The sequence below is a fragment of the Pongo abelii genome, chromosome 7 (assembly GCF_028885655.2).
Source record: "Pongo abelii isolate AG06213 chromosome 7, NHGRI_mPonAbe1-v2.0_pri, whole genome shotgun sequence".
Classification (NCBI taxonomy): Eukaryota; Metazoa; Chordata; class Mammalia; order Primates; family Hominidae; genus Pongo; species Pongo abelii.
The window spans coordinates 146,558,238-146,572,599 of record NC_071992.2 but is presented as its reverse complement, the minus strand read 5'-3'; the positions used below and the strand labels follow the sequence as shown (position 1 = coordinate 146,572,599).

At 39.0% G+C, this 14,362-nt stretch overlaps 1 protein-coding gene across 18 annotated transcripts in view; it reads left to right on the top strand.

The window, feature by feature from the left end:
* ASAP1 (ArfGAP with SH3 domain, ankyrin repeat and PH domain 1) overlaps positions 1-14,362 on the top strand; it is a 389,931-nt gene that overhangs the window by 250,482 nt on the left and 125,087 nt on the right. For all 18 annotated transcript variants that reach the window (XM_024251018.3, XM_024251022.3, XM_063726810.1 and 15 more), the window contains 4 exons: positions 4,451-4,525; positions 5,350-5,399; positions 11,734-11,863; positions 13,307-13,392. In XM_024251018.3, the coding sequence (XP_024106786.3) occupies positions 4,451-4,525; positions 5,350-5,399; positions 11,734-11,863; positions 13,307-13,392 (341 nt within the window). The remainder of the gene's footprint in view (positions 1-4,450; positions 4,526-5,349; positions 5,400-11,733; positions 11,864-13,306; positions 13,393-14,362) is intronic.

Genomic DNA, 14,362 nt, shown 5'->3' with positions numbered 1-14,362 from the left:
TCGTGAACAGAGGAAAGGTAGGCAATGGCTTGGCTAGTGAAGGCGGGTCAGGCCCCCCAACCTTACTTACCCACCATCCATCTAAACTTCTAAGGCCCATAGGATAGGAGGATGCTAGGGAATTGTACTCCAAGAATGAAACTGAGGACACAGAGCAAATTATTTCAGCTGTCTATATAGATTAGAGGGTGAGTCCTATTAATCTTCATTTTTTCAGTCTCAGACCCAGTTAGTGTTGCTCAACCTTTTTTTTCCTCGTTATGATCCAAAGCCTTCCTCCTTTTCCCCAAGAGCCTTTTTAGACATGGTCCCCCATCGCTTCCCCCATGAAATTTTTAATATAGCTAATAGACATAGTTGATATCAGTTATATACTGTGGCCATTTGGAGGGCCACAGACAGTTATAACAGCTAAGATTTTTTATTTTTTTATTTTTTGCCCCACTCCCCAAGAACCAGTGTCTTAGAGCCTCACAGAATGTAGACTCTCAGACTATAGCTCTCTGGCATGCCAGCCAGTCTGTTGGTGTGTGATTGTTGGCAAAATCACAGACAGAATTGTCTTGGTAGAAATCCCTTTGTCTTTGAAATAAGAAAGAAGTGATTGTTTCTTAGATGTGTGTCACCAGAGAAGCCCTCTGGTGACACACATTGGGAAACCTTCCGGTGTGTAAAATTAGTTGTTCAGGGAGAGTAAAGAGGTAGAATGACTGAGAATTTCAAGAAGCCTAAGAGGAAAACAACAGGAAAGGGTTAGGAAGAAGTTAAGAGCAAAAAGGGGAAAACCTGTTCCCTGCCCCTCTCTGCTCCCTCATTATCTTACTCATATTTAGTATCCCATAGCATTTAAAAAATAAACATGTATTCAACACTTCCTAGGTATCAGGGAGTAAGCTAGCACTTTTTACACATATTAACTCATTCCATCCTCACAACAGCTGCTTGCAATAGGTTATAATATTCTACTTTACAGATGTGGTTAAGAGAGTCATGCACAAAGCCCTTCCAAGTCAGCGTTGGTCCTTCTCACACCACTCTCTCCCTCTGCCACTAACACATAATAGCATAATGTAGTAGAGTTGGCTGTGTAGTGACTGCCTCTGTTCCTAGAATATGAGCTCTCCACAGGTAGGAACAGTGTTTATTCATCTTTGCCTATCAAGCTTCTAGTGTAATGTGTGGCACAGAGTAGATATCTTATTAATGATGGATGGATGGACAGACTGACAGTTGAATACACTTATGTGTGAGTAAAATTATTTCTTGAGTGAGGGGACCCACAAACCTTTCCATCTGTAATCTAGTCCTGCAGGTCTCTGCAGTCTTGGGTTCCACACTACTAAAACTTGATTTTACCAAGATTACTTGGGGTCTCCTTGAAAACAAGTAGTTAAAAACTCTTCTCAGTCCTTGTTTTGGTTACTCCTTTCACACCTGACTCTGCCTCCCTTGGTTCCCTCCTGCCATTCTTCTCTGCAACTGGGTAGCATCTCCATCTCCATCTCCTTCTCCTTTGTAGATTCCTCTTTGTACCATCTTAAAATCAAGGAGACTCAGGCCACTGCTGCAGAGCAGTGGAAAAAAAAAAAAAAAAAAAAAACTATTTCCTGGTTATAGATTGCACTTCCTAAATATCTTATCTTTTTAATGGAATCTAGGCATTATGGATATAGCTGTGAACAGAAAAGTCAAAGTCCCTGTTCCCATCGAGGTTATGTACTAGTGAGGGAGATAGAATACACAAGCTGGAGGCATCACATTACCTGACTTCAAATTATACTACTAAGCTGTGGTAATCAAACCAGCATGATGCTGGCATAAAAACAGATGCATAGGCCAGGTGCGGTGGCTCATGTCTGTAATCCCAGCACTTTGGGAGGCCAAGGAGGGTGGATCACGAGGTCAGGAGTTTGAGACCAGCATGACTAATATGGTGAAACCCCGTCTCTACTAAAAATACAAAAATTGGCCGGACGTAGTGGTGCATGCCTGTGATCCCAGCTATTCAGGAGGCTGAGACAGGAGAATCGCTTGAACCTAAGAGGTGGAGATTGCAGTGAGCAGAGATCATGCCACTGCACTCCAGCCTGGGCGACAGAGTGAGACTCTGTCTCAAAAAATAAAAATAAGTGCATAAATCAGTGGAACCTAATAGAGAACCCAGAGATAAATTCACATACTCACAGTCAACTTATTTTTGACAAAGGCACCAAGAACATACATTGGGGAAAGAATATCCTCTTCAATAAATGGTGCTGGGAAAATTGGATATCCATATTTAGAAAGAAAAAACTAGACCCTATCTCTCACCGTATACAAAAATCAAATCCAAATGAATTAAAGACTTAAATCTACGACCTGAAACTGTGAACCTACCAGAAGAAAACTTTGGGGGAAACTCTCCAGCACATTGCTCTCAGCAAAGATGTCTTGAGAAAGACCTCAAAAGCACAGACAACCAAAGCAAAAATGAGCAAATGCAAGTGGGATCACATTAAGTTAAAAAGCTTCTGCACCACAAAGGAAACAATCAACAAAGTGAAGAGACAACCCACAGAATAGGAGAAAATATTTGCAAATTACCCATCTGACAAGGAACTAATAACCAGAATATATAAGGATCTCAAATAACTTATAGGAAAAAAATCCAGTTTTAAAATGGGCAAAAGATCTGAATAGATATTTCTCAAAAGAAGACCTACAAATGGCCCACAGGTTTATTAAAAAATGCTCAACATCTCTAATCATCAGAGGAATGCGAATCAAAACTTCAGTGAAATACCATCTCACGCCAGTCAAAATGGCTTTTATAAAAAAACAGTAATGGATGCTAGCAAGGATGCGGAGAAAGGGGAACCCTCATACGCTGTTGGTGGTAATATAAATTAGTACAACCACTATGGAGAATGGTATAGAGGCTCCTCAGAAAACTGAAAAGAGAGCTACTATAAGATCCAGGAATCCCAGGGCTGGGTATATACCCAAAAGAAAAGAAATCAGTGTACCAACAAGATAACCCGTACTCCCATGTTCATCGGAGCACTATTCACAGTACCCAAGATACGGAATCAACCTAAGTGTCCATCAACAGTTGGGTAGATAAAGGAAGTACAGTATATACACACAACGGAATATTATTCAGTCATTAAAAAAACAAAGTCATGCCACTTGCCACAAAACAGATCCAACATTATGTTAGGTGAAATAAGCCAAGTACAGAAAGACAAGTATTGCATGTTCTGTCTCATGTGGGAGCTAAAAAAGAAAATCGATCTCATAGAGATAGAGAATAGAATGATGGTTACCAGAGGCTGGGAAGGATAGTGGGGAGGAGGGAATAAAGAGGGATTGGTTATTAGGTACAAAAATACAGTTAGATAGAAGTAACACAGTCTAGTGTTAGGTAGCACAGCAGAGTGACTGTAGTTAATGATTTTTATTATATATTTCAAAATAACTAGAGTGGAATTGAAATGTTCTAGCACAAAAAAGTGATAAATGCTTGAGGTGATGGAAACCCCAATTCCCTGATTCAATCATTATACATTGTACACTTGTATCAAATTTCACATATACTTCATAAATACAACTATTATGTATCCATAAAAACTAAAAATTAAAAGATAAATCTGAGCAAAAAAAAACCCAAACACAGTAATTTCAGATAATGATACATGCTATGAAAAAATGTGAAAAGGAAATGGGAAAAGCCCTCCTTACTCTGACAGAAGCAGTTGGAGAAAATTCACCGTAAGAGCTACAATTTTGGCAGAGGTGTTAATGGAAGTGCTAAAATGATTTGAGGAATTATTTGTACACATATACGTGTACTGTAGTATAGTGTTTAAGAACACAAGCTCTGGAGCTACACCACCTAAATTCAATTTTATTTTCTTTTCTTTTTTTTTGAGACAGTCTCTCTCACTCAGGCTGGAATGCAGTGGTGATCTCGGCTCACTGCAACCTCCGCCTCCCAGATTTAAATGATTCTCCTGCCTCAGCCTCCCAAGTAGCTGGAACTACAGTTGCACACCACCATACCTGGCTAGTTTTTGTATTTTTAGCAGAGACGGTGTCTCCCCATGTTGGCCAGGCTGGTCTTGAACTCCTGACCTCCAGTGATCCGCCTGCCTCAGCCTCCCAAAGTGCTGGGATTACAGGCGTGAGCCACCATGCCCAGCCTACACTGCCTAAATTCAAATCTTAGCTCCTCACTCACATGCTTTATGGTTCTGCACAAATGACTCCACCTCTGTTCCTTCAGCTGCAAAGTAGTGATAATTATGTCACCTAACCTACAGAGGTGTCATGCAGGTTCAATGAAATAATGCATGGAAAGCCCTTCAACAGAGCCTGGTGTGTGGAAAATGCTCAGTCAATAGTAGCTGGTTTTATTGTTCATGTGGACTTTATTTTTTAACCATGTCCCATCTTCTCTTTGCTTTTTCAGCTCCAGGGTCTGAGCCACAATGTGATCTTCACCTTGGATTCTTTGTTAAAAGGAGACCTAAAGGGAGTCAAAGGAGTAAGTGTTCAGAAATTTGATTTTCACTTTAACTTGAAAGGATTAATTTTTTTTTCCTCTTTCAAGATCATAGTAGTACTTGTATTTGAAAGACTCTTTGAACATTTTTAGCGTTAAAAATGCTCTTGGAAAATGATCATTGGAAAAAAATGTGCCTCTTCACATAATGGTATTGACAGAGGAACGAGATTAGGCACTTTCAAGAAGATTGGGAAGGTCCTCCATAGGTAGGAGAGAGAAGCTAAGCCCGAGTCTTGGCTCCCACAGTGTGACCACTGGGGACCCAGCCCTTCTGAACCTTGGGCTCCTGCTTCATCAGCATGACCAGGGCACTTACCCTTCTTTCCTCTCTCAGGCTTCTTGTGTATATAGTACATGGTTTGATGTTGGCCAGGCACAGTGGTCATGCCTATAATCCGAGCACTTTGGGAGACCATGGCGGCGGGTAAATCGCTTGAGCCCAGGAGTTCAAGACCAGCCTGGGCAACATAATAAGACCCCCATGTCTACAGAAAAAGTACAAAAATTAGCCAGGGGTGGTGGTGAGTGCCTGTAGTTCTGGCTACTCAGGAAGCTGAGGTGGGAAGATCGATTGAGCCTGGGAGTTCAAGGCTACAGTGAGCTGTGATTGCGGCACTGCACTCCATTCTAGGCAACAGAGTGAGACCCTGTCAAAAAAAAAAAAAAAATGGTGTAACGTGCTTAAAGTGAAGTTCCCAGTGTCCTATAAAGGAAGCAGTTCTTGCTAAGATGTTATTTCAAAACTATTTATTCATTTTCAGCAAAAGTAGATGCAATTTTAATTTCATTTTCCCTTTTCTAAGGATCTCAAGAAGCCATTTGACAAAGCCTGGAAAGATTATGAGACAAAGTTGTAAGTGGTTTTTTGTTTAGTTTTTGTTTTTTAATATTATTGTGAATTTTGAACAACAGCAAAAAAAACAACTGGAAAAAGGACAGAGCCCTTAACTAACAACTTCTCAACAAAAACCTGTTTAGTATATCCTCTAGCATATCCTTATTAGGGCTAAGAGGTTGGGTACACTGACCTAAAGTGGTTGCATGTCCTTTGCTATTTGTCTGAAGGGAGAGATACTTTTACTATCAGTTGTTCTGGCATTTATGGCTGCTAGTACTATCAAGTTATAGGGCTATGACTCTCATTATAGATAGCATGTAATTATGGACCATATATGTTTCTGTATAGTATAACAGTTGGGAAATAATAAAAGTAACAGCTAATACTGTGACATCTTGGTGCCTGCCAGGACCTGCACTAAGTGTTTTTTGCATGTATGACCTCTTCACAGGAAACTATCTGTACAACTTTACTCTCTGTTTATATACATCAGGGAAACTGAAACCTAGAGAGGCTAAGGGTCTCATGAAAGGCTAGAAAGCTAGTTACGTGTCCAGCTAGCATTCACTCCAGGTCTGTCTGACCACAGAGCCTCAGCATAGCATGGGCACTGAAGTCAGACCACCAACCTCGTGGAGTTCTTGTTAGGGATTAGGGCAATAAGCACTTTGCAAGGTGCTCGGCCCGTCTTAATACTGTGTGTATCATACCACGTTCCTTTATTATTATTACTCTGAGACGTTTGTAACACCAAGCAGGAGGGTGGAGTGGGAGGAGATATGTATTTTTAAAGCTTTTCATAAAAGTCTTGGACAACTACAAACATAAGAGAATGAAACATTTCTGTAGGCAGCAATAGCAGCAGGATAAAAACAAGCAAAAGAAAAACAAATTCAGGATTAAAAAAAGTAGTTTTTCCCAAACTACTTTTGTAATTATGTAAAAAGTGCATTGTTAGGGACTTGCTGTCTTCGGAATATATCCGTACATTGACAGTTCTAAATGCAGCAGAGAACAAAAAGTTCTTAAAATGGTCAACTGATAAATGAATGCTGTGGGCTATGAGTCTTTCTATATGAAAAGTGGGTCATGAGTACTCAACTTGTAAGCTAAGTACTGCCGCTGCCCAGAGACAACAGTGCATGAACTTGGAATGGAATAGAATTAAGTACTTAGAAAACGGAAGGACAAAGGGGGAAGAAAAAAACCTTGTTCTACACTTGTAGAATATGTCTTCTTTGTAGGATATAGGAACAACAAAACATGATGTAATATGTGCTTTGTCAACTAAAGTATTACCAATATTAGGTAGTACAACTGTATTTATATTTTTTAAATCTCTGTTGGCTGAAGATCTAGAAGTATCTGGTGCTTAGTATTATAAATGACTTAGAATATAAAGCATTCTAAGATGGTACAGGTGCTCTTCCTTGTACTTCTCACTCAACATATGAACTTGTCTGGCTTTTCTTTTTTTTTTCCTTTTTCTTTTTTTTTTTTTTTTTTTTTGAGGCGGAGTTTCACTCTTGTTGCCCAGGCTAGAGTTCAGTGGTGCAATCTCGGCTCACTGCAGCCTCTGCCTCCTGGGTTCAAGCGATTCTCCTGCCTCAGACTCCCGAGTAATTGGGATTACAGGCGTCTGCCACCAACACCCAGCTAATTTTTTGTATTTTTAGTAGAGACGGGGTTTCGCCATATTGGCCAGGCTGGTCTCGAACTCCTGGCCTCAGGTGATCCACCTGCCTCAGCCAAAGTGCTGGGATTACAGGCGTGAGCCACCGTGCCCTGCCTGGCTGTCCATTTTTCTATATTGTCCTCTACAATCTAAATTTGGTGAGGACCACAACCACATTATTCTTATATATGGTGTTATTCTACCAGTGCCTAATGACTCATAGTTTATGTACTATTTCATTGAGGAAATAAAAGAATTATTCAGACCTGGAAATGTATAACAGGAATAGCAAGTTGAGTGGGTCCTGAATTTGAGAGCTTATGAAGGCAGGTTTTGTTTGTTTGCTTAGTAAATCCCTGTCAACAATTTTCCTAAAATAGACTTCTTTGTCACTAAAGTATAGTGGTGCAGGAAAGAAAGAAAACAAGCATTTGTCTCTTTGATATACTGGGACTTATGCGGTTATAAGTTAACAGAAAACAAAATGACTCCACACAAAAAAGTTCATTTATTAGTTTTGATAATGGAGAAGGCTGGACGTTTTCTGTGGTCTTCCATTTGGAACTCTGGAGGCAGTGAAGTTTGTAATGATTTAGATCACAGACTTAGAAATCATTACCAGTTTTGTGACCTTGAGCCAAAATACTTAATTTTGATGATCCTTACTTGTAAAATAATATAAAAATTACCTACTTCTCTGGGTTTTTGTGAGGACAAGATAAGGTAGTGTGTTGAAGCAGTTGTCACAGTGTTTAGCATAGGGAAGTCACACAATAAATAGTTTCTACTAAGTTTTTTAAGAATCAAATTTCATTTGGTCAAAATGATAAATGTACATAAACTAAAACACCAGATAGTACTTTTACTAGTTAAGACTTACTCTGTCAGCATGTGATGGAAACCCCAAATAACAGTGGCTTCAACATTGTTAAAGTTTATCATAGAACAGAGCATTCTAGGATGGACTAGGTACCCTTTGTAGCACTTCTCAGCTATCTGTATTGTCCTCCACAATCTAAACTCAGTGATTTTATGTCATACCTAATGGTACAGGGTTCTTTATAAATCATGACAGGGAAAATACTAAGTAGGCAACAAATGTGCTTCTAATGGAAACACAGTGGCCCTCTGCCTGCCCCTCTTGATCCTGTTAGTCCCTCCCCTTTTTCCAACTCTTTTACCTGCTTGCTGACTTACCTACACGTTCCTCAGTATTCTCTTGCTCTTTCTAGCTTTAGCTGTGGTGTATTGCTGTGGTAGACGAGGATTACATTCCCTTGCACAGACACCCCATCACTTTCGCACCCTTGTTCATCCATTATGGTTAATAGAACAATTTTTATTAAACTAGTTTTAGTGTTTACATTTTTATAGGTATAAGCATTCATTGCTAATCTGAATGGTAGAATAGGATTGAATTTCTGTTCTTAGAGTACAGTTGTTTGCTTTTTCTTAATGACATAACTGCCTCATTTCTTCATTTGCTTAGTTCTGTGTGAATCTTCTGTGAAGTTTTATCTGCTCTAGCAGATGTGAGACACCTGTCAATAATATTTCTGTTTATAAAGTACCTTATGTATTTTATTAGAATGATTATATATCTATTAGTATTAAATTGTGTCAGTTTCTTCTTTCCTGGAGACATCCCTTTGCAGAGCTGTTTAGATCAGCAGTACAGCTGCCATCCTGGGATGGCGTTTGACTCTCTTTAGTTTTAAATCTAATTTCTCTTGACTAGTATAGTTCCATATTTTGGTGGCCCATTACCTCCAGTAGTTTTCAGAGAACAGCTCTAAAGGAGGCAAAGATTTGGGGTTTTGTGTTTCCAAAATTATCCTCATTCTGCCACCACAAAAAGTGATAGTTATAAATCACTTTTATAAAAGTGGTAAATCAGTATAAAATACTGATTTTATAATAATTTTCAGGCACGGTGGCTCATGCTTGTGGTCCCAGCACTTTGGGAAACCAAGGTGGGCAAATCGCTTGAGGTCGAAAGTTTGAGACCAGCCTGGCCAACATGGCAAAACCTTGTCTCTACTGAAAAATACAAAAATTAGCTGGGCGTGGTGGCGGGTTCCTGTAGTCCCAGCTACTCAGGAGGCTGAGGCGGGAGAGTCGCTTGAACCCAGGAGGCAGAGGTTGTAGTGAGCCAAGATCGGACCACTGCACTCCAGCCTGGGCAAGAAAGTGAGACTTGGTCTCGAAAATAATAACAATAATAATAATAATTTTATGTCAAAATGTTGAAGGCATTGTTCCATTGTTTTCTACTTTCCAGTATTGCTAATAAAAAAAAAATCTGATACCTTTCTGATTCCCATTTATTTGTATGTAATATGTGGTGGTTGTTTGTTGCATTTATTTTTGGTTAGAGAATGTAAGGTCTTGTCTCTGTAAAAGGTTTTACGAAGAGTCTTCAAGTGCCACAGTATGTGCATTCTGTTTGCAATCTTTCTGTTTACAAGTTTTAGTTCATCACTCCTGGAAACTTCTTGTAATTCTTCCTGTTTTTTCTTTTATTCCTCTTTCTGGAATTTTCATTATATAATATTTGACTTCCTAGACGGTTCTTAAAATTTTCTTCTCTTTTCTGTTCTATTTGTATTATATTTTAGGTTATTTTTTCAGTGTTTTTTCCCCACTCTTTCAGTTAGCTTTTTTATTTTGGCTGTCATTTTAAATTTCTGAGAGCTCTTTTGCTCAATTGGGTTTTTTTTTTCTTTTGCCTTTTTATAGTTTCTGTTTCTTGTTTCATAGATGCAATATTTTAGCTGAAGATTTAATGACATTTTGTAAAATGTTTTGTCTGCTTCCTTATTGCCTCTGGTTCCTTCCCAACCATCCCCCTTTTGTTATTAATACTTTCACTCTCACTTTCATTTTGGAGACTTCTAATCTTTGGGTGCATTCATATTTCAGAGCAAGGTACCCAAAGACTAAAAGCTTATATGCATCATTAGAGATCTGCTTTCTGCAAGAAAGCAAAAAGCCTTCTTTTTAGGTTTCAAGTTTTAGGATGTGAAGGCAGCTCTTTTATTAGGGGTTTTCCAAATGTTAGTGTCTGAGGTTTGTCTCAGAGCCTTGCAGTTCTTTCACGCTCCTGCTTAGTAATCACATATGGTGGCATTTTGGAAGCTATGTAAGTGAGGGAGACAGAGAACCCTATAGTTTGAGGTGCTCTCCTTCTCTTTTCAGCCTTGCTCTTCCAAATATTTATTGAATTCTGTCATCCTTTTTTGTCTTCAATTCTTCTTGTCTTTGGGAGATTATCTGTTCTTATGCCTTGACTCTCATTTTAGTGGGATCACTGGAGGAAGAAGAAATAAAGACATGTATGTTTAAGTCACCATGGTAAATTGAAAGGCTTATTATTAAGTTATGCCTGTCCCTCCATATTTCTTCTCTTCCCACCCACATCAGTGGAGAAAGAGCTGAGATTTATTCTTTCTGTTCAAATCCCTGTTATGCCTCTTTGACTGCCAAGGTGGCGTGATTAAAGAGTTTCTTAAATATAATAGCATTAGGGTATTAGAGTCAATCCCAGCTGGGTTTATAAGTAGACTTTTCATTGGCTTGATCGGTGGATTTTCCACTATGTCTGTGTATAGGTAAGGATGTTGGCTTTCTTCAAGGTTGGTTTCCCCTACCACCACCATAACTTAAAGAAGACTTGACGGGTAAATCGGTTAGTCTTTGCATTCACAGCTAGAAATTACAGGTTGTTTCTGAAATTAGAAGTCCATTTTCAGGTTAATGATTTTTGGAAAGCAGGCTATAATCATTGGTATTATTACCAGAGTATCATCTATCAGAGCCGAGCACTAGCGTCAGCTACTATAATGTGGGCCTTTCTTCTTTATCACCTCGTTTCCCCTGGCCCCCTCCCCACACACAGAAGAACATTTTCATAGGATTCCAAATTAGGATTTCTTCTGAATTTTGTACAGTCCAGTGACAAGTGGTTGACTGATTAAAGTGTGTTCTTGGAATGTGGAAATAGCTCAAGTTTAGAGGAATGTTGGAAATTACCTTTGACTAAATTTTGTGCATACCCACAAAGACCCATTATATACTTTAATTATTTGAAATAATTGAAGTCTTGCAAGCTGTCGATATTCAAGGAAAGCCTCATGTCTCCAACTTTCTGATTCTTTTTTATTATAAAGTGCTTTACCCAATGGTAGGTAAACTATCAAAATTTCTTCATGCCTACCAAAACTTAAGAGAATGTGTATGAATCTGTCATCTGTAAGATCAGAGGAAAAATGTAAGAGGTTTCCCATATGAAAATCCATACAGTGTGTGTGTTCTGTTTGAATGTAGGCTTTTACTTCTGATTGATTCTACCAACTTAAGAATTCTTGCCTTTCAACTTTAGGAATTAATAATCAGTGGCTTTTGTTAACGGGAAGACATGAGTGTGGTTTGTTTTTAGTAGACTTCCTTCTTGAGCAGAAGATACAGAGAGTTCCCATATGCTCCCTCCCCCGACACATGCACAGCCTCTCCCATTATCACTGACCCCCACCAGAGTGGTACAATTGATACAACTGATGAACCTACATAGACACATCGTCACCCCAAATCCATAGTTTGTATTAGGGTCTACTGTTAGTATTGTACATGAGTGTATTTTTTTTTTTTAAATAATGACATTGGCTTTAATTACAGTACAAAAATTGAGAAAGAGAAAAGAGAGCACGCAAAACAACATGGGATGATCCGCACAGAGATAACAGGAGCTGAGATTGCGGAAGAAATGGAGAAGGAAAGGCGCCTCTTTCAGCTCCAAATGTGTGAAGTAAGAATGGACTTTTCCGTCATTTGCCTAGAATTATAACAACTCTGATCTTTTCCTGCTAGTCAGCAGTCTTTATGCTTAAAGGCAGACTGTGTTTGATTATTAGAGAGGAAACTGTTTCTTAAGGATTCTAATCTCCATTTTTCTCCAAGCCTTTTGGGAACCTGCCATTGCACTGTTGTCTCATATTTTGAGCCTTGGCCCTATGGGGCTGTTTAAGCCAAAACAGGATTCTTTGGTGAGAACCTTAATGTTGCTTGTGAGTGGTTGTGGGAGGAAAACATTGGTGAGAGGTAACACTGGTGAATATTAAGTTTTATTGGTGTATGTTTAGAGCATGTTTTTTTAACCATATGTCCGGTTTGAATGAAAACTCAAATGAAGTTGTCATTAAGAAAGTCGATTTCACCAAAAAATGCAACAAAAAGCATGCTGCCTTAAACTTAGAGCAGTGGTTCTCAAACTGAATTCCAATTGAACATGAACACTTCTTGACCTAGAAACCAACCTGTTCTGACACAGCTGTTGAGTAAGAGTTTCTTTTGCAGTTTTCAGAAAATATTAAAGTGGAGAACTTTCTCAAATTTTTTTCCTCCCCTAGATTTTTTTCTCCTTTCCTTTTCCTTCCTTCCTCTCTTTCTCTCTCTCTATTCCCTCCTTCTCTTTCTCTTTCCCCCTTCCTTCCCCTTCCCCTCCCTCCCTCCCTCCCTCCCTTCCTTCCTTCCCTCCCTCTCTCTCTCTCTTTCTTTCTCTCTCTCTCTTTCTCACCTCTCTCTCTCTCATTCTCTTTCTCTTTCTCTCTTTCTTTTTCTCTGTGTCTTTTTTCTGTTTCATAACCCTTTGGCTCCTTGAGTTTGTGTGCTCATGAGCCTTTTCACACAATAAAACAAGTGAGCAAGCAGCAAACAGTGTCAATAGAAAATCTTGACCAGTACACAGTACAAGTACACTATTATGTTTAGTTACCTGAATAAATTAGTGGGTTATTCTTCTTTTTATTCTTTAATTTTTGAGTAGTAAAAATTCTTTCTGATTCACCTCTTTTTCCTAAAGTTTCAATATCCTATGGTATATTCTTTGATGAGAATGCTATTCTACATACTTTCTGCAAAGAACAATCAATCTTTCAGGTTTTTTACCACATAAACTATACGTTTGAGATCCACTGCACCAAGGGGAAATAATAATTCTAGAATGTTTTGCTGTGTTTTATTCCTGCTTGTCGAGTAAACTAATCATAAAAGAATTTACAAAATGCTAACACTCTAGTCAATTTGTTTTGAACACTTTGTGACTGCGAAATCAGCATTCTCTAAACTGTCTAAAGGACACCAAGGCTTGGTAACTTGTGCAGATTCAGGGGTGATGTTCAGCCACCTGAACCCATGGCTGAAGAGCCCTATCTGGAATTAATCAATGCAAAACTCTGTTTTATTTTCACAGTATCTCATTAAAGTTAATGAAATCAAGACCAAAAAGGGTGTGGATCTGCTGCAGAATCTTATAAAGTATTACCATGCACAGTGCAAGTGAGTAGAATATTGCAAGCATTGTTGTTAGCCCAATTAGTGCCCCCTGTACTTCATTATTTGTCTTAATCCTCTTCATATCTTTTCTTCATCTCGTGACTAAATAAAGTGATGACCTTTTTCAGCTAACTGGATAAGAAATAGTGTCTTCCATCTTCAGTGTTTTATACAAATCAGTAGCTCAAATTAGGGCTTAAAAATACTGTCTTCCTTACAAGAAGACAAATACTTACAAATACTTCTTCCTAAATTTGATCGCCTGTGGAGCTCTTATTACAGATGCATGATCCCCTGCCACTGAAGAGTCCTTTCTGATGACCCCCTTCCCTGACTCTCTTACTTGGCATTTTGCCTTTTTTTTTCCTTTGAGATGGAGTCTGACTCTGTTGCCAGGCTGGAGTGCAGTGGTGCAGTCTTGGCTCACTCTAATCTCCGCCTCCTGGGTTCAGGCAATTCTTCTGCCTCAGCCTCCCCAGTAGTTGGGATGACAGGCGCACGCCACCACACCCAATTAATTTTTTTTTTGTATTGTTAGTAGAGACGGGGTCTCACCATGATGGCCAGGATGGCCTTGATATCCTGACCTCATGATCCGCCCGCCTTGGCCTATTATTGCACCATTTGCACCACGTATTTCCACCTGGAGTCTTCGGTTTTGTTTTGTTTCATCTAAATTAAGTGAATTTAAATAGTTTGGGCATTAAGAATACTTTGCATTTGTACATGGATTCCTATATAATTGGTGTTATATTTTGAGAAATACCATTGTTCTACACTGGCACCATTTTTGTTTGCCTATATTGCAGGGCTATCTTTTTATTATGTTTGTGATTCTGTGGTGCCACATTTGCTTGTTTACTTATTGGGTTAACTTTCATGAGTTTTCTGGTAGAGTCTGTGTGTGAAAATGTGCCAGCTACACATAGAGACTCTACCAGAAAAGTAAAGTCTGTATTAGTAAAGTCTGTAT